The sequence below is a fragment of the Anser brachyrhynchus genome, assembly GCF_964034855.1.
Source record: "Anser brachyrhynchus genome assembly, chromosome: 1".
Taxonomy (NCBI): domain Eukaryota; kingdom Metazoa; phylum Chordata; class Aves; order Anseriformes; family Anatidae; genus Anser; species Anser brachyrhynchus.
In genome coordinates, this window is record NC_137694.1 from 50,103,721 (window position 1) to 50,128,096 (window position 24,376).

At 37.4% G+C, this 24,376-nt stretch overlaps 2 protein-coding genes across 6 annotated transcripts in view; both read left to right on the top strand.

The window, feature by feature from the left end:
- The window catches only part of POC1B (POC1 centriolar protein B), a 51,970-nt gene that overhangs the window by 444 nt on the left and 27,150 nt on the right, over positions 1–24,376 (top strand). For all 5 annotated transcript variants that reach the window (XR_013947495.1, XM_080582494.1, XM_080582497.1 and 2 more), the window contains 8 exons: positions 7,382–7,553; positions 8,340–8,519; positions 9,838–9,945; positions 10,718–10,833; positions 11,190–11,323; positions 12,075–12,143; positions 13,774–13,926; positions 22,523–22,606. Coding sequence is in view for 4 of the 5 variants with exons in the window: in XM_080582494.1 (XP_080438620.1) it covers positions 7,382–7,553; positions 8,340–8,519; positions 9,838–9,945; positions 10,718–10,833; positions 11,190–11,323; positions 12,075–12,143; positions 13,774–13,926; positions 22,523–22,606 (1,016 nt within the window). In the remaining variant the exon portion in view is untranslated. The remainder of the gene's footprint in view (positions 1–7,381; positions 7,554–8,339; positions 8,520–9,837; positions 9,946–10,717; positions 10,834–11,189; positions 11,324–12,074; positions 12,144–13,773; positions 13,927–22,522; positions 22,607–24,376) is intronic.
- On the top strand, positions 53–5,024 carry GALNT4 (polypeptide N-acetylgalactosaminyltransferase 4). Its single transcript, XM_080582376.1, has one exon. It carries the CDS (start codon positions 364–366, stop codon positions 2,113–2,115), a length of 1,752 nt encoding a protein of 583 aa, XP_080438502.1. The 5' UTR covers positions 53–363; the 3' UTR covers positions 2,116–5,024.

A 24,376-nucleotide genomic window follows, 5' to 3' on the forward strand; every position in this document is an offset into this window, starting at 1 on the left:
GGGTCCGGCTCCAGGGTCGGAGGCGGGGCGGCCTCCCCCGGGCGGGCCCCAGAGTCTCTGCCCCTTCCTTAAGCGACAACTTTTTGAGCAAACCACGAGGCGGGGAGAGGGAGGGGTTTGTCCCGCCGCGAGCGGGGAGGAGGAGGAGGAGGAGGAAGTAAGCGAGGGGAGTGCTGAGGCCGCAGGGGCCGGGGGCCGCTTCGTGCCGTGTCTCCCCCCCACACCCCCCCGGGGTGCCCGCAGCCAGCCCCGCCGGCGGCCCGATCGCGGAGCCGGCGTTCCCCGCCGTGCTGGCGGCGCGGGGGGAGCCCGGCAGCAGCCCCCGCAGCCGCCCTGAGCGAGGGGCTCTGCCCGCAGCCTGCCATGAGGATCCGCCTGGCGAGGAGGGGGCCCTGGGTGCGCAGGGGCTGCGCGCTGCTCGGCCTCCTGACGGCCGCCTACTTGGCGGTGGAGCTGTCGGTGTCGTCCTTCGGCGCCTCCCTCGGCGGGGGCAGCACCGCCGGGGCGCCGTGGGAGAGGCGCTTCTCCGGCGGAGCTGAAGAGGCGGTGGACTTGGCGCGGCCGGTGTATGGCAAATCCCCGCCTGATTCTTACGCCCCGGGAGAATGGGGCAAAGCCACTCGCCTGCAGCTGAACCCCGAGGAGAAGAAGCAGGAAGAGGAGCTGATTGAGAAGTACGCGATTAACATCTACGTGAGCGATAAGATCTCTCTGCATCGGCACATCGAAGACAACCGGCTGAGCGGTTGTAAAACGAAGTCTTACAACTACAGAAAACTGCCCACAACGTCTGTTGTCATCGCTTTTTACAACGAAGCCTGGTCGACATTGCTGCGGACAATACACAGCGTTCTCGAAACCTCTCCTTCGGTGCTCCTGAAAGAAATTATCTTGGTGGACGACTTGAGTGACAAAGTGTATTTGAAGACTGACCTTGAAAAATACATCAGCAGGCTGAAAAGAGTTCGTTTGATACGGACCAACAAACGAGAAGGATTGGTTCGCGCACGCCTGATTGGAGCTACCTTTGCGACTGGCGATGTCCTTACATTTCTCGACTGTCACTGCGAGTGTGTCTCTGGTTGGTTAGAGCCGCTGCTCGAGAGGATTGCAGAGAACGAGACTGTTGTGATCTGTCCCGTCATTGACACCATTGACTGGAACACATTCGAATACTACATGCAATCAGCAGAGCCCATGATTGGGGGCTTTGACTGGCGGCTGACGTTTCAGTGGCACTCAGTGCCTAAACACGAACGTCTGAGGCGCAAATCTGACACTGACCCAATCAGATCCCCGACGATGGCCGGTGGCTTGTTTGCTGTCAGCAAGAAGTATTTCGAGTACCTGGGTACCTATGATACGGGAATGGATGTTTGGGGAGGGGAGAACTTAGAACTGTCATTTAGAGTTTGGCAGTGTGGAGGCACGCTGGAAATTCATCCGTGCTCTCACGTAGGCCATGTGTTTCCAAAGCGTGCACCATATGCTAGACCAAATTTCCTTCAGAACACAGCACGTGCTGCTGAGGTGTGGATGGATGAGTATAAAGAACACTTCTACAACAGAAATCCTCCAGCAAGAAAAGAGAACTATGGAGATATTTCTGAAAGAAAGCTGCTAAGAGAACGTTTGAAATGCAGGAGTTTTAACTGGTATTTAAAAAATGTATTTTCGGAGTTGCACGTACCCGAAGATCGTCCTGGCTGGCATGGTGCCATCCGCAGTGCAGGAATATCATCAGAGTGCCTAGACTATGTTTTACCAGAACATAATCCTACCGGGGCTCACCTTTCTCTCTTTGGATGTCATGGTCAGGGAGGCAATCAATTTTTTGAATACACATCAAATAAGGAGATTAGATTTAACTCTGTAACTGAGCTATGTGCTGAAGTCCCCGAGCAAGAGGATTACATAAGTATGAGGAGCTGCCCAAAAGATGGATCTCCTATCCCAGAAATTATTATATGGCATTTCAAGGAAGACGGGACCATTTATCATCCTCATTCTGGAAAGTGCCTTACTGCTTATCGTACTACTGAGGGGCGTCCTGATGTGGAAATGAGAACTTGTAATACTGCAGATAAAAATCAGATCTGGAAATTTGAGAAATAGCCACCACCAGCAGTAAGAATCAAATTGAATAGAGTCTCCAAGGTTTTTACATGCGTGAGCAGATGATAACATTCGATTGTATACCTTGGAATGTTTTCAGATGCATCTTCCCTGTAGTAGCATAGAAAACATGTCTGCTGTGGTGAACTGTATGGAAAGCAAAAGTGAATACTGGGATTTAGTTTCTAAAACAGTGATTACAGATCTAATGCCTTCTATTTTTGTAAAACTTTGATCCATTATTTTCTTATTTCGGTCTGTCTTGATTATGTGGGAAAACAAATCCTTTTCAGTGGACTAAAGAGGGATTTTTTTTTGCTCTTAAAGCTAAACATGTTAAACTTGCAAGATATCGTGACATGAAAGCAAAGATTTTTTTACTTACTTCAGTAAAAGTTAAGGTTCTTGCAGCAGTGTTAACTGACCTATTTTGTGGATGCATCGTAATATACATATCTAACAACCTATGTTACACTACAGTAACGTGATCAAACTGACATTGATGTGGAAAGTTGAATCTTAAGCGTTGGAATATTTCTAGGTTTCTAGGGAATTTACATGCTGTTGAGGGTTTTAAGGTGACCTCTAGCTATACTCCACTGAAGAAAAGGAAGGTGTTTTTAGTGGATGCATTTTGGCACTGCTTTGCAGTCTTGCTCCTGTTGTGGAAAGATTAACCTGGCAAGGGTGAGTCGGGAGCTCGTGCGCTTGGAAAAGAGAGTAGCAGCACTGGAGCCAGGGGCATGCTAGACGTACTGTGAATGGGAAGAAAGAGGGGTGGTTAGGAGTTCTGCTTAAAGGTAACAGAGAAAGAGAGAAAGCACAGAACAGCATTAGCTACTGCTGTTTCATTGCTATATATTTAACATTTACATCATCTTTGTGTAAACTTTTCCTTGTTAAGCTTGGCTTCCTGGGAACACAAAGTCTGTGTGACTATGCCATGTATCCATTTTCTGGATTTTGATAAATCTTACAGGTTTTGGACTGGCAGCAGGGTAGGGGAAAGGAACACAAAGGAAAAGTTGGGCTGTTTTATTTTGTGTCATGTGTTTTAGCACCAGCTGGCACACTCTGCAACCGCGGTAGAGGTCTGAGATAATGCAGCACACACAGCTTCTTCCTGCTCATCATAGTGTTGTGGGAGACCTCGGGAAAGGTTGAAAAGCAGGAGTTACTGAGGTAAGGGGAGTTGGAAAGGCAAATGACAGCTTGGAAGAAAAGATTTGATAGTTAGGTGGTTCCCAGGACATCTTACCATTTTCTGTATCCTGTTACGCTAAGTTTTCAATAACACTGATTCTTGAATCGGGTCACTAATTTGCTTTGAGTGTGATTATAGGCAGTAGATGTGACTGATGTGTATTGGAAAAAAATGTCTTAGTATCTGTGTTTTTAGCTATATATGATTAAGTTAAACACTTACTTTAATGTTTCAGGCATTCCAGCTCTTTTGGTTACTTTCACTGAAGTAGTAAATGCTTTTTGGTAGCCACAGTACATAAATCCTTGTCACTGGGCTGGTAGGTAGGAACTTTAACTTGTGGGCAGTAAGAGTCTGGATAAAGGCACCTGAGGAATGCGGTAGGTGTGGGTTTGCTGCAGGCATTGGCAGGTAGAAGGGTTAAAGTGAGACCTGAACTAAGTGAAGATATTCTAAAACTAAAGTGAGAGTCAGTTAAGATTATATGTTTGAATCTAAGTGACTTTAGAGAGTCGAAGGATATTTATGCAAACAGGCATAGGGGAACAGAGGAAAAAAATCTGGAGCTGGGGATGTAGCGCTGAATCATGCTTAAAATGCTTGCCACTGTGTGGCATGGGTTGTTTTAAGCCTTTAACTTATTTTTAGGAGGTTACTTGCAATTTGACTTTTTTTTTTTTCTCCCTAAAATGATTTTTGGGAAAAAGGGAACTTCTTTACTATATAAGGGAGGCATTCCTGAAAAATTCCGTTCCACTGCAGCAAGGAATTATTCTGTGGACCTACAAGTTATGAATCACTGATCAAATTTTAAAAAGGCAGCCAGTCATTATGTACTGGGGCAATAAATTAGAAGAAGTATGTGCTTTTGTGTAAAGCTTGCTGTAAACTGTAACATTCAATAGAAACAACACGAAAAAGACATGGATTCTCCTACATGGCAGAAACATCAGTCGTATATGCAATGCATGTTTCCTCAGATGAAAGTAATTAAATAGTGTGAATATAGACTATGCAACTTTTATACAACTAACTTTTTTTAGGACTTGACAAAAACTATATTTCGTATAAAGAATACCTACTTGTTGAATTTGACATTCAAAGTGTTCCTTATCTATTTAAGCAATAAATCTTTTAAGTGAAACTGCCTCTTAAAGTTTGAAAACTTATTCTCACTATATGTACTTGAACCCTTCCTCTTTCTCCCCACCACCTCCCATTCTGTTTTTGTGGTTATTAAAAAAAACTACAGGTTTCAAAATCCAAAAAAGGCAAAAGTAAACAACCTGGATTTCAAACATTAAAAAAAAAGTATATATATAAATATATATATATATATATATATATATTTTCCCCAAAAGGAAATAAAAAAGATTGAAGTAGAGGAGGTAGGGAAGGAGACAAAGAGAGGGGAAAAAAAAACAACTTGCCATTCTGAGTTCAAGTAGGCTTAAACTGAGTTGTGGTAATTCTACAGAAATACTCTAATCTGGTTGTTTTCCAGTGCCTACAGATTTCTGGCAAATCTGAAACTATGGAAGATTTTTTATTCTGTTAGACTTTGAAAATTTGGGGAACACTTCTGTATATTTTAAACTACTGATTTTTAAGTGACTTAAGAAACTGAATGTAAACTTAACACTGAATAAATGTGGGAGGGCTTTGAGGTTTCTCTTGAAAAATAAAATTCAGAATGATAATTAAATATCGTGTGCTTTTTTTTTTTCAGTCCTCTTCCACTTGGGTGAATACATACAGTATGCAATGAAAATTAGGAACTTTGAACTTCATGGGAGCTATTAAAGTTGTAAAATGTTGTTGAAATGTTGTATCTGCTGTGCTTAGAATCCTGATTGATTGGCTTGATGGAGGTTTAATTAATAATAATAGTTTTCATTTGAGTAGGAAATCTTCAGAATCAATGTTAACAGTGTTTGTATTGTGACGTTGCACCTTAGCACGAGATTTGCGAGGTTGCTATAACGTGGGGATTTCTTTGTTTGTTTTGTTGTTCAAATATTCATTTACACACAAGTTCCTGCACTCTATTTGACCTGTAGTCCTTGCACTGGGTGAGGTAATTATACTGGAGATGTTTCAGTTTTGAGGGGGGAAAGGGTGACCAAGTGGTGTGTTTTTCTGGTAAAGCCTGGCAGGTATATCCTTCTCATCTTTTGCACAAATTCATCTCATAGTCACTACTGTGGTATTCCGGGAAATGGGAGTGTAATGGTAATTCCATATTGTGGCACCTCGTGTCTCTGCTTATGTGTGTACAGACACACATTTGTATGAAAATGGGTATCATCAATACACAGAACTTCTGTGAGCCAAAATTGAACTTGGTTTCATTGCAAGCACCCATAAACATTTTTCTGGGATATGTAATGCCCAGGTATTTGTTTAGAGACCTGCAGCAAAGCGATGTGTAAACCTGACCTTTCCATGAGGCCAGGTGTTTATTCTTTGCTGTTCTGTTCTGTTCTGACTCATAACCAGAAAATATTTTCTAGAGATATCCTTGGTGATGCTTGGGTGTGTACAGAAAGCACTGAGGTTATAAGCTGGACTAAGTTTCATATTGAAGTCAACTCAGTGTGAATTTTCAGCTTTCTTCTTTCTGCTTATGTGTTACATTTGGTCTGTTACTACCATTACTATAGCAGGGCCAAATTGTTTAATCTTTCACGTCTGAACATGTTTCAGGTAATGTTGTGGTTTCTCTGAGGAGCACGTGCCACAGACCTGTTTATTAGCCCACCTTAAAACACTGTTCTGGTACTTCTGTGTTTCTCTTTGTTTCATTTCTAACACTAAAAATTGGCCATGGAGATGTGTTACGGACCAGATTTGCGTTAGCCTGGGTGCCTTGGGAAAATGCTACACCTACCTACTGTGCAAATTTACACCTACTGATATAGGTTTAGGGATAGTCTGGTCCCATGTCTTTTACCAGAAGCCATTTTTGGAGGAGAATGCTATCTCTGAGCCAAGTCCCAAAGGAGAGTTTAAAATCTAATATTTTATACAGGGCTTGCCTTGATGTGTGCTAATAATCAGACTCCTTTCCTTCCACTGCTGTCAGTGCCATGAAACAGGCTGGAAGGAGAAGATCATCCCTGTTTTCTTGTCCCCCCTCCTCCTCTGTTCCTTTCAGCTTCCAGCTATTCTATTCCCTCCCTTTCTGTACTAAGGGTAGGAATTATTTGTCTATTTTTAATGGGGGATGTGCAATTTCCTTCTTTTCAGTTATGCCCTGTGTGCTAGCACTTAGGAGAGATGAGGAAAATAGGGGTGTAGGAATATCACACTTACTGCTTTGGTTCAGCTTCTTGTTGCTTTCGCTGCTTATAGTTTCCTGAAAATGATCAGTCTCCGGTTAAAGCTATATCTCCTTTCTCAAATGTAGATAGTGTGCTGAACTTGTGACTGCAAAAAGTAAAGGTTCTAGTGCTTTCTCTTATCAGACCAAAAACTTCACATTGTATTCTGAGCTATACAAATGATAGTGTTAAGAACTTGATACTTAATTAGGATTACAGAATTAGTTTTAGGTATTTGGTTCCGTTTAGATATATGAAGTGTTAGAAATGATATCTTGAGTTTAATTTGGCCTCTCTTCTGAGACAAATAGTAGATGCTTGGGGAAAAAAAATCCATCTCGGAGATCAAAGTGAGATTCTGAACTTATCATTGAAAACTTTGTCTCTTGTTTTTAGTGATGCTTAGTATTTGGTGATGCTGAGTCTGGATTCGTACTTAGGACACGTGCACGACGTTGGGCTGGTTTGCTCAGTATGTGGGAGAGCTAAGTGTTAGCCTTCGCCTCCCCGGTCTTCTGATGTCCTTGCCAAAAGTCTGCTGGCGGTATTTCTGGCTGCCAGGCTTCCAATCAGGCTAAGCAGACCAAACTATCCATTAAAACACGGTAACTCCTCCTTCCCTAGCGTTCTTGCAACCCAGTAAGTTCATGGTAAATCCAAATTCATAGACATTAATTAGCTCTGTTTTTTCTAATAACAACAAGCAGACTCATGATATCTTTTAATTATTTCTTGCTAGCTACCTCTTCTTTGGATAGGTCTCTTATGATATGGAAGCTGAAGAAGCAGTGCAGAGCTTACAAATTTGTGGGTCACGAGGAAGCTGTGACCAGCGTGCAGTTCTCACCAGAGGGGCGGCTACTTGCTTCAAGTTCCCAGGATCGTACTGTCAGACTATGGATCCCATGCATGTAAGTGTAATTGGGCAGTGCTGGCTGTATGTTTCTTGAACGTGTAATGTGAATATTGGGGGTCTTACCTGGTAAATGTTTCTGTTGCCTTCCCACATTCCTGACTGGGCTTCAGCCTAGTCATGGGGGAGCACAAGTAGCATGGTTCTTTACTGTGTTAGTTTGTTCTTTACTGATTGCGTTGTCCTTTCCAAGGTTTAGCAATTTAGATGTTCTAATTTCATGAGTATGCAGAATTAAACTTGGTAGTACTTTGCTGGCTTAAACGGTATATTTCTTTTATGAGGATTGCATGACTGCACTTCATTTTGGAGAGACAAGTGATGAGTGAAACAAAAATAATGTTATTGGAAAAAAAATTGATTTGTCTTTTTAGATTTACTCTCAAGTAGTAGTGATTGCAAGCTATCCAGAATAATCTTAGGAAGACTGGTGTTATTTTAACTCTTAAGCATTTTGTAGATTACTGTATCAAAAGATTTAATAAATAGTCTTTTAAATACTGCATGAAGGCTAATACTGCTGGTTAATTGCAATGTTTTCTAAAATTCATCATTTTAAATATGATTACTGTTTGTATTCTAATATTTAATCTACAAACGAGGGGAAAAAAAAAGCAACAATGATTTAGTCAGTGTGCATTGCTTTTTTGTTTGAATGAGATGTAGTCTTCCAAGTAGATTAACTTTCTATGTTTTTTGGTTTGTTTTTTTTGTTTTGTTTTGTTTTCTTTAAACCCTAGTTCTGTTAAATATTATTCTGAATTTGGTTTTGTTATTTTTTCAGTCATGGAGAATCATCAGTACTAAAAGGTCATACAGCACCTGTTCGTAGTGTGAGCTTCTCACATGATGGCCAATTCCTAGTTTCAGCTTCCAATGATAAATCGATAAAAATATGGAGCGTTCACCGTCAGCGACTTTTGTTTTCCTTATTCCAACACACTCATTGGGTTCGCTGTGCCAAGTAAGCTTTGTTTTTATTCTCTGTGAAGAGGGTGTTATGGTGGATTCCGTATCCAGAACTCCTTGCAAAGGATTTTTATTTCCTAGAGCAGAACTAAAAGACGAAAAATCTGTGAATAATAAAAGCTGCTATGTCACTACGAATAAAATTTTAATAAACCAATCTCATATATACATGCACACACTCAGTTTGTATGTATATCCTAATTGAAGTCTGGATGCTTGTTTTGTGTTAATATGTGCACATATGAAAGTTAGTGTTTGTTATATATACATTTTTGATAAAAATATATATATTTTTTACTCTAAAGGACAGGTATATCTTTCCATATTTATTTTCACTCGGTATCCTGTTCACTGCCCTGATCCTGTATATTTTCATACTGTATTAACAACTTATTTTGCAGCATTTACTTATGTCTATTTTTATTATTTATAGTAGTGGTTTTCTCAGCTATTCTACAACCATTCTTGGTCATGAGTCAAAATGAGTTAAATGTACAGAATCGAAGAAGGTAAAAGAAAGTCTTTGTACTAAAAGTTAAGATTAGCATCCTATTTGAAGGCAGAGTTCTTCAAAGACAAGAAAATATTGTTCTTTGCTGATTTGTTTCCATATTAATGAAAAATCTGCAGCTAAGAGAGGCCTGCTTTAAACATCTTGGTGAAGAAATTTAGTGCTAGTGAAGTACTGAGCCCTACAAAGTTCCAAAGTATCTAATCTTGAGAAGAAACATAGAAGATCTAAAAATAGTATATCAGTGTTCTTGAATATTGTTGTGCAGTTCTGCAATATGAGAAATAATAAGTATTGGTGAAATTATAGGTAAATCAGTTTTCTTGTTTAATAAGCCTAGTCTGCTAAGTCTAGGAATAATCATGAATATATTCCTGACTGTTTGGAAGTCTAGAGAGAACTCACAGGAGAATGTTTATGTAGGCTAAAATTGAATACAAGGCTATACTGTGTCCTCTTTTTCTTGCCTATAGTTTTCTGTTATGTTCTCCTGGGCATCTGAAATGCCAACCTAAGGCTGCTTTTACTGTTGTTTCTTCTCTCTTCCCATCACTTAGGGCCCTAGTTTTAATTGTTGTCGATTGTGGGGAAAAAAACAAACAAACAAAAACAACAGCAACAACAAAAACACTGTAGAGAGAAACTTTTCAGTTTTATTACTTCATGAGAAATTAAAATGTCCTTTGAAAGTTACACATTTTAATTCTGGACTTTCTTGGTTCTGGTGCTTTGATACTTATGTCTATAATACTAAATGACTGATACAACTCAGAATAGCAGTGTGTACATTTGCACGTTCCAGATTTTCACCTGATGGAAGACTAATAGCATCTTGCAGTGAGGATAAATCTGTGAAGATCTGGGATACAAGAAATAAAACATGTATTGATAATTTCATAGATTATGGAGGGTAAGTGTTACTGTAAAAAAAGGAGAAATGTAAATGTATGATTCTAATTAGATCAAATTAGTGTTTCATTTTGTTAACATCTGTACGCTATATTTGAAAATAGATCAAAAATTCTTCTACCATCCATATAAACTAAAATAATTAATTTTGCATTCTTCTAAAGAAGTTAACTGGCTGCATTTACTCATGTATTTTATAGTCAAGAAATAATCCAGAGAGAAGTCAGATTGGTCGTACATTTTTAAATGTTCTCATGTTTATCTTTTACGTGGATAATGCTATTTAATATTGGATGCTTCAGCAAGAATAACACTTTAAGAATTCTCTCCTTGTTCATGAAGACAGTATTCTGTTAGCTTCAGTGATCTGCTGTATCTAAGTAAAGAAAACACTTGCTTTTACTTATCAACAGTTTTCTTAAACATCCTGGAACCATAATTTTATTTAACAAATGACTGAATATTAATCTCGTATATATGCTTTGCTAATTTTATGGCTACCATCTCTCTTTTTTCTGAGCTAAGAGACTGTCATAGCTAGATTTTCTGGTTTTAGACAAACTTATTTTACTTGCTACTTGATCATACAGTCTCATTTATAAGGCATGTCTTGTTTACTCATGCTTATTTCAGTTGTTAGAAGTACCTTACTTGAGCTTTCATATACATGGACTCCATACAAGCTGGCTGCAACTCAGTATTAATAATATTATTAAAATACAAATATTTCTACCCAAACAAGTAATCGATCTGTTCTCATGAATTATGTTTAGGTTTGCAAATTTTGCAGATTTCAACCCAAGTGGTACATGTATAGCTTCTGCAGGTTCTAACCATACGGTGAAACTGTGGGATATTCGAATGAACAAGCTAATACAGCACTACAGAGGTAAAAGCAACATAGTTTGTTATTTTCTTTAGAATGGGTCTCTTTGCAACAAAAATTAATTTATTTTGATTTTATTGGGGGAAGTAGAGAAACAGGTCATACTGAGTTTTTTTTTGTAGGCCAGCAACCCTAAAAAAATATGCATAAAATGAATCCTCATTATTTCTTTGCAATACTTTACTCAATTTTTAGAATAACATTAAACAAATAGGTTGGAGCATCTCTTATATCCTCAGTGCTTTGTTTTGTCACTTAAATGGAATAGGTTGGTTTTTTGGCAAGTAGAAAAGAGCAAAGTAATGAAGTGTACATTTCCTATTGTATGTAGTCTTTGAATATTTTCTTCTGTAAATTAGTTCACAGAGCAGGGGTTAATTGTGTATCGTTCCATCCTTCTGGTAACTATCTCATCACTGCTTCTTCTGATGGTACCCTTAAGATTTTGGACCTCTTAGAAGGAAGACTTATTTACACGCTTCATGGACACAAGGTATTCACAATAAGTTAAAGTGGAGATCTTAATAGGTTCTTCATTATCTTTTTAAAGGGAAAGTAGCATTTCTGAGGTCTTGTATCTTGCAACTAGCAGATAAACTTCAGAGGACAGCAAAGCGTTGTGTTAATTTGCCTTGTAATAAGTGTGTAAGGCAATGCATCAATTTTAGCAACCACTGTACAATCTTCCACTATTGCATGCATGCTTAATGTTGAGTAATAGTTTGTGTTCTGTATTAATAATTTATTTTGAAAATAAAGAGGGTTAATTATTTGGAATATAAGTCTTTTGTCCACTGAAAAATAGGGCTTCTAAGGGGGGAAGCTTATGGAAGAAATGTTTTTATGAAGAATGGCAGATGTTTTATTCCTTTTCTCCTTATGCAGAAGAAATCCTACTTGTGGTAACTTAAGCACATTCTCTTGAGTATTGTAATATACATCTGATATTTTTGTTACTTAATTTCTGCTTAAAATCTATGGAGAGTACCCATATTTTCCTAGTATTGATTGTAGTAATCATAATGAACTATCTTACCAAGATACACAACGTTAATCCTTCAGTCAAGTTGTCTTGCAAAAATTCACTAGCCAATTTGTTCCTTTTGTAATTAAATTTGAAAAAATATTTATATTAGAAAACTTTGTTGTTTTTTTTTTCTTTTTTTCTGTGCATTGAAATACTATGATTACAGTCATAGCATTTAATTCTACTATATATATATATATCTTTTATCTTCTTTCAGGGTCCTGTTCTTTCTGTGGCTTTTTCAAAAGGTGGTGAAAAATTTGCCTCAGGTGGAGCAGATGGCCAGGTTTGTGGTATTGTCTGTTGAAATGTCTTCTCAATGTTTGTTATGGTGGATAGGAGTTAATTACAGTATACAATTACAGTATACTGATATTATTTGCATTTTGTCTAGTAGTATGTTATCCTTAAGTTAAATTCAAGGCGAAAAATAGTTAAGATCAAGTTTTTAAATAATGTATTTACCACTTTTGATTGGATGTTATAAGGAGAGATACTAGGTACTTCTCTATTATACTAATTATAGTAAAGGAATGGTTTGTAATAGAAATATTTCTTAAGTGTTGCAATTCAGTGTCAAAAATAATTTTGTTGCAACTAGTATTAATGTATACACACTCCACTTGGTTTTCCTTTCAAAGTCACTACTTAGCAATCATAAGAACTAAGGTGTGCTGCTGGGAAAACTATGGCTAGAATTGGAGAAGAAAAATAATCTTTTATTACTTTTGCTGATTTATATTGGCAAAAAAACAAAGTATTGGATTTTGTACAAAGAAGAGTTGTTTGAATCTTTAAAGCAAAAATGTTCTCTGTAATTAAACAGAAAACCATACAATTAATCTTCATCTGCTGTGATCTATCTCATAATTACAGTAATACTGTCAAGCCTGGGATCATCTTCATCAGGTCTTTAAATTCTCCAAAAAGAAAGAATTTGTGTTGCCCAGCAACTAGTGTTTCACAGGTTGAAATTTTCTTTAATATTTGTTGTCATTTTTGTTGTTTCCTATCTATAAAAACTTAAGAGCTGAATGTAAACACAGGAAGCCATACCATAGAAATGAGGATCTTCTGAAGTGACCATAAACCATGTTTATATTCCAGTAAAATGAGTTCTGTTGAGTTTAAAATGTTTCAGCTAGTAACAGAGATGGTCTTGGAAAATAGTAAATGCATTTCAATTAACAATTTCAGTGTAATTAGAAAGAAAAGCACCTGTTCCTGGTTTTCAGTTGATGCTTCAGGTAGCACTCTTTCTAGAAATGAGTTTAAAGCACTCAAAGGAAATAATTTAAAGATGTTTCGTATCACAAAGAGTTAGTAAGAAGCAATGCCAAGATTTGCAACTATTGGAAAAGTGAAATTGCCAGCAAACTTCTGACATTAATTTTGCAAGCTGAAGGGGAAAGAAAAAAAGTATATTCCTTGAGCCACTAATGCAATCTTTTATTTTCCATATTGAAGGTTTCATGTAAGATTTTTTTCTGTTCCAAAAGAAAACTTGGTTCTTAGGGAATCCTGAAATGATGACCTTATTTTCATGAGCACTGCCTTTGAGCTTTGTGAGGATTAGTATATTATACTGACCCTGAGAGGAAGTGAAATGTGTATTAAATTACACGATAACAGATTAATCTGTTAAGCTACAATGCTAGAGGAGTCATACTATTAAGCCTAACACAACCTCCAAAATGCTGGCATACTCTGGGAATGCCTGTCTTACTGCAAGGTTCTCTGAATCCACCAGGTGGTATGTGTAGTCAGTGCAGTAGTGTCATTGCCTTTCTCCTGTTCTGACTCCATGCTGTAGAGCCAGTAGCATGTGGGGTCACAGAATGAGTAAGATGACTCGTGTTTCTCAGCAGTTTGGTATATTGGCTTGAAGTAGTAAATGATGTGGTGGCTTTTTACAGGTATTACTATGGAAAACCAACTTTGATTCATTTGATTATAAAGAAGTTCTTAAACGCCACATTAGAAGAATACATACTGATGACCCTCCTCATCTTCTTGATATCTACCCAAGGTCACCTCATCTCCATGATGAAAAACTTCAGTCAGTTGAGGTGAGTGAAATAAGTACTCTAATATAGGAAACCAGAACCTTTTGTAAACACTGTCTGTCTATCATTTCTAGTTAAATGTAGTCTGTGTATACCTGAAAACTTCTTGTTATTGTGTATGGTATATTGGAAGCAACCATAGCTTATGAATTCATGTTAAGGTTAGTAGGAAAAAAAAAACACAAAAAAAATGTAGGTGATAATCTGGTTTCTGCTGAAGTACAATGTCAAACCATTGCTGAAAACATCTGTATATTCAGTGAGCTTTAGGATATTGCCAAAAAAATCATTATAAATAGGAAAAGGTGACATTGTTACTGAGAGTCAAAAACTAGACTATCACAAGTTGTCCCTCTTTCCAAAACCTTTAGGTATTGTGAGAAGATCTTGATATTGATCTAAAAATGTATAAAGCCCTTCTAGGGTAGTAGTGTTCTTTATGTCACTATGAAGTAGTATCTCACAGAATCATAGAATATCCCAGGTTGGAAGGGACCCACAAGGATCATCAAGTCCAGCTCCTGGTTCCACCCAACATTCAAACCACATGTCCCTGTAGTCTGATTTCCTGCTAATATTGTTCTGTAGCTATTTTGCTATCAAACCTACCAGGAACCCTTAAAAGTATTGGGAATTAGGGAACCAAAGTGAAATGTTGAACACCCTGTTGGTATTTGGAAATACACTGTGTTTGTCAGGTTGTCTGACAGTTATGCTAAATTGGTAAACAATACTTTGCCATAGACAAGACCATTATTTATGTGTAAAACACTAGGGATATGTTTGTGACTGCCCTGGGTAGATCTAGCTAGCTTTTGGTTGGTGATTACCTACACTTTTATCTATCTATTGATGTTTTGCAGGTGCCTCTATTGTCCAAGAGTTGTATCTAATGTATAAATCTAGGAACACTTAGTTTTCTGTCATTACTAATTGAGTTCTATAGAAATTCACCATTATTATTATTATTTATTTATTTTTTACCTCCATATAAAATGCTGCTTTGGAATTTATTTCCTTCTCAGAGTTTTAACACACAGACTTGAGGATGCTGAGAGGTGCATCTGTGCATGTGCATGCATTTGGCTTTCTCTATGGAATGAGCCTGAGGACAGTAGTATTACACACTTGTAGAAAGAGTATGTATGCAATTTGCGTAGTACAAAGATTGAAAATACTTCGGTGGAGGAGGGGAATCCCACTAGAATCAGTCACTAAGTATTCTCATGTATCTAGTTTGGTTATCAAGTTAGATGTAAAGCTTTCTGATTATGATCAAAATAAGATGATCAAAATAAGAGCAGGACAATTGTATGTATGATAGCTTGCTTAATAAACTTCTCTGCCATACAATGCCATATTCATTGTAAGGTCAATGAATGAAATTAAGTGTAATTCCCTTTGGTAGCAGCCTTCAGAATAGATAGTCAGTGCTAGAACAAACTAAGACACAGCATTTACCGTCAGATTTAAACCACCCTTCCTGCATCAGGGGTTTACTTCAAGACCCGTTCAAATTACACACACAACATGTGCTAAACAAACAATCAGCTTATAGTTCCAGGATTTAGTGGAGTTCTTTTCAAGGCAATTTTTCCAGACTTCTGCTGCTCATATACTTAGCACAGGTATGAGTATTTGCTAACGCAGTCTTCCATGTTTTTTCTCTGGACATCTAGTCCAACCTCCCTGCTCAAGCAGGGCTCCCTAGAGCACAATACCCAGGATTGCGTCCAAACAGCCTTTGAATATCGCCAGGGAAGAAGACTCCACAATCTCTCTGGGCAACTTATGCCAGTGCTCAATCACCTTCCCAGTGAAGAGTTTTTTCCTTGTGTTCAGACAGAATTTCCTGTGTTTCTGTTTGTGCCCATTGCTTTTCATCCTATTACTGGGCACCACTGAGAAAGAAAAGTCTGGCCTCATCCTTTTGACATCCTTCCCTTCAGAAACTTATAGATCAGATCCATTCTGAGCCTTTTCTTCTCCAGGCTGAACATGTTCAGCTCTCTCAGCCCTCTGTCATATGAGAGGTGCTCCATTCCCATCATCATTTTAGCAGCCCTTTGCTGGACTCTCTCCGGGAGCCTCACATCTCTCTTGCACTTTGGAGCCTGGAACTGGACACAGTACACTCCAGGTGAGGCCTCACTAGGGCTGAGGAGAGGGGGGAGCAATATCTCTGCTGGCAATGCTCTTCCTAATACTGCCCAGGATACCTTTGGCCTTCTTGGCCACAAGGGCACATTGTTGATGATGAATGTCGAGAAATTATTTATAAGCTAGTTTTGACAGATTTTGTTTAATCTAATGTCTGCCTTTCTGCTTGGCTGTAACATTTGTAGCAGTTTGCGGGCTGCTGGGTTAGCTGTTCCCTCCTAGTGAAAGAGCTCGATGGCTTTGTCATTTGTCTTAGCAAAGGTTTAGACTCTCCTGATATCTTGCCACAGTTCTCTTCTGGACCAGTTTAAGGTTTTTAAGAATAAGGTTGCTGTTTTCAGTGTTCTATTTACATCACATTATCAGTGATGTAAATCACTGTAAGATACCATTATCTTCCTTTCACATAAATGTGAAGTATATTATGTTCTTTTAGACAGAACAGTTACTGATTCAACAAAACTAATGCTACCGTAACATACTATACTGTTATTATTGTAGATTGAGCAATTTAATAAAAGTAATAATGATTAGAATCTCTTTTACAGCTTATTTTCAAAGTTAATATAATAATCTAATAGTTTAGAAAGTGTTAAAGTGAAGTTATCAGGCTTTGTTGCTCCATCTCTCTCTCTCTCTCTTTTTTTTCTGTTTCTCCTGCCTGTACTAACAAAAATAAATTGTTTTGTTGTGGTGAAGAAGAATGGACCTTACCACCTGGGCAGAGACATAATTTATCAGGACAAAGCTAGTATCAGGTTACTACCAACACTAACATGCCTTAGTTGCTGTAGCTATGTTTGACATTTTTCAGTGTTCTGTCTTCCTAAATATTGCCTCCCGTAACTGAAAAATGCAGCATTTCTAGAGCTGCTGTACTCTGGGGGAGGCAGGGGCCAGTACTGTCCCTTTTTGCAGCTAAAGCAAACACTTTTTTTTCATTGCACCACCACCCTCATTGTTCTAGTTGCTCACCATGTTTCTAAGGTACAGGGGAGGGAGTAACAGAATCACAGACATGTCAGCTTGGGGGTGATTCTGCACGTTATCTATCTTGTTGCCAGCAGTACATTAAGTCAGCCTCAGCTTTGTCTAGTTAGGGAGCCCTGGGGGGGGATGGAGACCTCAGTCTCTGGGAGACCTGTTCCAGTACTGTGCAGCAATTGTAACAAAGCAGTTTTTCCTAGTATCTGATCTGTGCCTCAGACAAAATGCAGAATTGCTTGCTTTCTGTTTGTCTTCTTGTTTTTCATGAGGAACAGGGGAAGATGATTGATCTTTACTAAACTGAAGTAATGGTATTTTTAAAGGCTTAGCAATATAGTTAAGTTTTGCAGGCAGGCAGAGGAGACTTCAGATATGAGATACTTAGAAGAACAGATGACCTTTTAAGGTTTGCAAGCCACTACAACGTTATCTACACATTATGGTGTGTTAAAATGCATAGCCCTGAGTTATGCTGACGTGGTTAAGTTTAGTCACCTCTATAGCAAGAATGAAGATGGATAGCCTTAGGATAAAATCCGAGGTTGTACAACACTAAAAATTCAACAGATGTAGAGAGAGAGAGAACTGAAGAGGCAAGTAAATTTGTAATTCTGTCCATGCTTTTTTTAATTATTTTTTTTATTATTGTTATTATTTTTTTAACTGCTAGTGTTTCATGCCTCTCCAGGTTTCTTGCTGCTTTCTGATAGTTGTTTCTTCTCAGTGTGTGCTTGCCTCAGTGTGGCAAGGTCCTTGCTATCTCAAAACCTGGTTTTGGGAAAATGGTTCGTATGAGATGGAGCAGGCTTTGCTCAGAATTTTTTGAAATGGCTTCAGAAACTTTGACTGTTTTCACATATCACCAATTAGGAAACGCTACTCTGACCAAAACAACTTGCACAAGAGCATTGAGAATTGTAGCAGCTGACTGGAATCACCTAATATTTTGCCGTTCAGAATAGTGACTAACACGTGGAGCTTGAGGGTACATTCACCTTTTGTCAGAACTCTTCCTTACTTACTCTTCAAAGTGATACACAGAGACAATAATATTTAAGGTACCTTTTTTTTTCCTTTCCTCTCTCCCTTTCTGCCAACTTTTTGAAGCATAGTTAACATTTACAAGAAATTCTTTACTTGTATCTTCTCTTTAGACGGACAGTAGCCTGAATTTTAACAGTTTTTCATGTTCTTAGCTTACAAATCTTTACCGCTGTTCTCCACCTGCATTGCATCTATGCAATTATTGATTATTCAAGTAAGTAGAAATTGATACAACTGATGTTCTAGAATGTTTCATTTTTTTTTGGTAAAGCTTGTAACCATTACAATTACTCAGATAATTTGGAAATGTAACTAAGTGACTTGTTCTCTGAAGGTGCCTACTACTATCAATGGAGATGACTAGCTCAGATGACTAGCTCAAATACAGCAGTATGTCTAAATTTAAACTGAGATGAATCCCAGTCATTGTCTCTTATTGAGATAAGGAGCTGTTGAGGGTATTTGAAAATAGTATGTTCAATCAGGAGGGCAGTTTTAGTGCAACATACCAAAAGAAATGCATTCCACTAGCTGACGGTTATATTTATCAACATGTGTTTGTAGATAATTTTGTTTGTGTACTAGAGACCTCTTCGAAGTGGGTGAAAGAAATTTCATTTAACATGTTAAAATCCCAATGTTATATATTTTTAAAGATGTGTTGAGTTTGTATCTTCAGGCTGAAAATCTACTGTTAACTTAGTTTCATATTAAAATTTTCAATGTAATTTCAGTTGTAAATATTTTCCTAGATGTATGAAATCCAAATTTACACTAGGTGGCAGTAGAAATAAGAATATACAGCAATTGCTTGTTTGGCTTGAGGATTCCAGTCTAGGAAACAAACAAACAGCATTTAATCAAATTCAAAGCTAAATTTTTACAGCTAGCTATATCACTTTTCTAGGAGGTGTTTTACGTGAGTTATTTAAAACTTCCTCTTTTAATGTTATTAATTATCTTTTTTTTAATACAGCATCAATGTCTTATGAAATGCATTCTAAAAATCTGAAGGGCATTTTTATTGGAGATTATATTAAAATCAGCAGAGGAATATCTATAGGGGCATATTCATTCAACTGAAACACATGGCTAAGAATTAATGTACTTAGTTGAGCCTGCTTGTTTTGCTCCTCCCCTAGGTCTTTGCTGTCCTAAGCAATGATCCTAATTCCTGTCTCTTTTTTTTTTTTTTTTAAGAAATGTGTTTTGGTTTTGCTCTGCTTTAGTCTTCAGAAATCTCTAATTTTTTTACATGAAAGGTTCTGCATCTGAATCTTTCCTTCAAAAATGTTTTCCTGTACTGTGGATCCAAAGGTGGTAACTGCATCATCATGTTGGAAGAAGATAATGAAAGTAATTATCTGTTAAACTAATACATAAGTGAAGTTTTCAAATTGTGGTTTTTGAAGACCTTTAATACAAAACGGTTCTCCCTACCTTGCTCTTTAGTGTTCTGGTTTTCCCCTCTTGTTTTTAAAGTTGAATGTTTCCAAATATGCTGTGATTGCTGGACAGCTAATCATATCACTTTCTCAAGAAATGTGTCCAGTCATTTGAAACATTTAATGTTTAGCTTAGCTCCTTTACCTCATTAATTTTAAATTTGAAATTAAACATGTTTTACAGGAAGGAGGGTTTAGCTGCAACCTTCATGGGTTTTGTGCCTTTTTTCATACACTTTGCTATTCCTGACTTGTTGCTTAACAAGCCGATATATATTTAGCTCTCTTAATATAACTTCTGATAGTTCCTGCTCTCCTAGTCAGTGTCTGCAATTCACATCTCTGTCCCCTTATCTCAGATAAAGTCGTAAGCAGAACTGTATGCAGAAGAGACTTTCATTCCAGCTCTAGGATGTGATACTTCCACATAAAGAGCATGTTTCCTTAACTTAATCATACCATGTATTTTTGTAGCAAACATAAATCAGGAAAAGCATTTAACTGGTTCCGCAATAGCTTTGATGTATGGAACAAGGAGATAGCTCAAAGTACATGTTTAAATAGCTGTTAACAGTAATCATATAGTAGTTCCTCTACATTAGAATAATGGTATGGGGTAGGAACTGCTGTGCTTGTTCTGCAGGGTCCTGCAGGTGCAGTGCCCTCTCTTCAGTGCCCAAATAATACATACCAGAAAAAAATGTTGGGCTCAGCTACCAATAATATGATTGACACTCAGATAATGTATTAATTATATTTACTATAGGACTGTCTGAAAATCAGACACAAATGACCCTAGTTATGCTGGACACTGAACTGAAGATTTAAGCTCTTGAGGACAGTATTTGTTGTCCGTTTGATCTAAATAGACAGAGTGCAGGGATGAGTTTGGGGGGAGTGAAACTGGACAGTCATGTTTTTGTAGAGGGGAAACTAAAGCAGTCCAGATAAAACGGTAGAACTTTCAGATAAATGGAAAACTATTACTAGACCATGTTACCTGACTGATTCTTCTTTTTCCCTTTCTTTCTTCCAAGTCCATTTGGAAAAAAAAAAAATTAAAAAAAAGGTATGAATTAGCACTTGATGCTATTGTCTAGAAATTAAGGAAGAATTTTAAGTTACCAGCTGTGATGGCCCTGGAGCAGAACTGGCTTTCCTTATTGCCTCTGGTTAGCTCATTCTCAATTGATCCAATTGTAACTGAATTAAAAGACAGAATACCTACAAAAAAAAAAAAAAAGCTCTTGATTGAAGAATGGCTTGTTGAGGCTGAATCCAGGAAAGAGCTAGGCAGTGCTAGTCAGCTAAGTGAGCTACATTAAAAGCAAAGTTAAGATATCCCATTATTCAAGTCTTAGCATCTATCTCTGATTTACCAGTGCTGCAGAGCATCATTTTCCACTTGATTGATCAGGTAACATCTGTATTTAAATGTCTCTGCTTTCTAGGTTGCTAGTAAATTTTGTGATCACCCTTTCCCTACTTCCCCTTTGCTGAGGAGGATCTTACTATTGTGAACTTTGCTTCTATTATTTGCTTCTTGTAACCTGAATTTATATATAAAAGTTGTGACAATCCAAACCAAACATAATGAAAAGGCTTCAGGTAGTAGTAGGAAGATGCAGTTGACTGCCTTCATTGGCTACTAACTCCAGTTTTAACATCTCATTTTAGCTATTTACTTAACAAATGGATCTCTGACCTAAATGTCTATACATCAGTGTACCTAGATGATAGAACCCTAGCATCAAGTACTTTTGCTCCATGAAATTTCCACTGAAGCTGTTACTGAGTGAGCACCTCTGGTTTAACCAGAGTTCTGTCTTCAGGTGATATGGTGGGCCCTTCTTGAAAAGGCAAAACAAAGTGATCCTTTTCTCTAATGAATCTCCTGTTTTGGTTTAGGGTTTGTTTGTTTAAATCCATTTTAAAGTACAATGGCTAGAATTAATGCCATCTTTGATAAAGCTGCTGAGTTGGAAAAGAGTGTGTTCATTTCTCTTTATTACACCAGACTCCTTGGTGATTTAAACATTGTCTAATCTTTCTTTGAAATTAGTCAGTGCCCTTTATTTCAGCCTTTACAAGCTAGACAAGCTTCCTCCTTGAACATAATCAGCTCAAATAGCCAGACACATTGGGCTGTAAATTTCCATAACTGGCTGTGCTTGGCACAAAACACGATTTCTGGCAAATGAAATATTTGGCTTTTGTGCCTCCCTAAAATGCCTATGTGGATTCTCATTTTTCCAAGTTAAAAAAAAAAAAAAAAAGGTTATTCAGGTCAGGTGGGAGTGTCCCATATTGGTATGATGCAGGTTTTTAGCCACATACCATTGAACTATGAGGTTCTTTGAATCATGATATCATAAAGCTAGGTGGTCAGATCATGAATGTTGTACATATACTATTAATGTGCATGCTGGAAGTCTCTGTTTTGGTGAAGTTGCAAAGATCTGAAATAGTTTTTAAGCCTCTGTACGGTTTAGCTGAAGTGAAATAGGAAGAAATTGGTGTGAACCAAAGACAAACTAGAGAAGACAGTATGGGTGCTACAAACATGTCACAGCTACAGCTTGCTATAGTTTCTTTATTTGTAGTTACAGAGTACATAAACTAGTTCCATTTTAAACTAGTATTTTTATTTCATTTGTATTGATTTATCATAAACTGAATTTCTTAATATTTAGGGTAAGAATCTTTGAGTTAGGTTTGGGTGACAGATATTTGTAAAGTATAAATGACACCTCTTATAAACATGTCTGTATTCTCTTTCTGTATTATATGATTGAATTTTACATTATTGTGAGGGTAGCATCCTTCCTTTATTTTTAAAGCCTATTTTTAGCTTTTAGTGAACAGTGATGTCTCAGTGAAGCAAGTAAGCCTTTTAATTTCAGTCTTATTTTCCTTCTTGTACTGGTGCTGAAATAATGAGGATAGTAATTAATTTTCAACAGGTCAACCCTACCTTTGATGTGACTGATACACAAACTCCTGACCCACCTGTTGTAGAGATTACTTCTCCATCCTTCGGTACTCTGGTAAGTTGCCTTTTGAGAAAGAAAGCGTGGGAAGAAAGCTTAGCTAGTTTGGCTTAAACTAAACACGTCAATGGTAATTTTTTCTTTTTTTTTTGTCTGCATTAATAAAATAATTTTTAAAAAGTTGTCAGTTGTTCAGAGCTTAGTATTCTAACTTCTCAGTTTAAGCTTTCTTTCACAGTTCCCAAGGCTAACCAGAAGATGGTGTAATAGTGAAGCTTTCACATTATACTATTAATTTTACTCATTTACTAAGCAGAAATCCTAATTATAAACCCATATTAACTATATCTAGGTATTACCGTTAAAATCTGTTGCTTTTTCCTCAAACACCTTCTGTAACTGTCCTTAGCTGCAAATAATGGGAAATCCAAAGCGTAGTTGCCTCACTGATAAAATTCCAGAATTGATATTTCATTTTTTTTGCCTTTTAAGGCATCTAGTAGTTCTCCAGGGAAAAAAAAAAAAAAAGTAAAAAAAAGAAAAGTAACACATTTTAGGAAAGAATCATAGGATTAGTTCTTTCTAGTGTTAGCATAGGATTAGTTCCTTCTAGTTTTAGCTTTTTTTTATGACATTGGTATGGCATGTGGGAGGAAAGGAAGGCAATGTTTTAACTGTAGTTTCGTAGGAGGAAAAATATGCTCTCCTAGTATGAAGTCCTAAAAGATGTACTGTTCTAGAATTAGGTTAAACTGGGAATTTCTCTTTTAGCTTGAATTCTCTTCATGTGAAGGCATGATTTGTATCTTGAACAATTTTAATTACCATAACAAGAATTTGTGTGGCTGAAGGGTTAATACATATGAATGGGCAGCAGGTGTGGTTTCTGCTGTTCTGTTTTGTCATGAATGCTTTACAAAAGGGCATGTCATGAGGGTAGTTCATAAAAATGCTTTGAGATCATTTAATGAAAATCATGAAAAAGGTTCACATCTAAAAGAAATCTTTTCTTCAAAAACAAATAAGCATAATTTTATTTGAGAGATGATAGTTTCATATATTTTGAAGTTCAGCAGTTGTTGTGTTATGATTTCATAATATGGATATTTAAGACAATTTCTGTCAAAAGTAATTCTCAGACTTAAAGATGTCTCTTTAGAAGGCTTGACAGTGAAAATTCTAGTGGATATAATTTATTGACTATCGCTTTAAAATATGCTATGTTCATTACTTCTTGGTCTTAATGCTGATCATAGGGTCCAAATGTATGGTTACATTAATTCTTTGTTACATATCTATACATCCTCCAATCATCTAATCTTTTTCCTTAGTTCTTTTAATAGGAAAGTATTTTTTTAAATGTTATGCCCAGAACTAATTCTAGGAATAAGTTGACCTTTTACTGACAACATTTTCTTGATTTCAGTCTAGATGGCTTTACAGTCGTCTTTACTACAAAAATGTTGCTTCAAAATTGATGCCTTTTGACTGTGTCAGTAATCACTACATTTTTTTCTATTATCTTGATCTCCTATTCAGCATTGGCTCTCACTTTTCTGCATCTCAACACTCAGTCTGCATCTTTTTTCCATCTGTTGCCATTTCTGTGTCCGTGCAACTCAGACTACAGCCGTAAGGACAACAGCTCTGTCCCCTACACCATCATTGACACAACTCCAGAAACTATTTCCATATTTTCTCTTCATTTATCTTCCCTCCCCAACACAGTAAGTAACACTCCCCAACTTTGGCAACCTTATCTGTGCCTCCCTGCTTTACTCATTCTCTCATTTCTAGTGTTGTCATCCTGTCCAGTGTCTGCCTTAC

Coding starts and splice junctions, on each gene's coding strand:
- GALNT4 (XM_080582376.1), top strand. CDS start 364: ATGAGGATCCGCCTGGCGAGGAGGGGGCCCTGGGTGCGCAGGGGCTGC.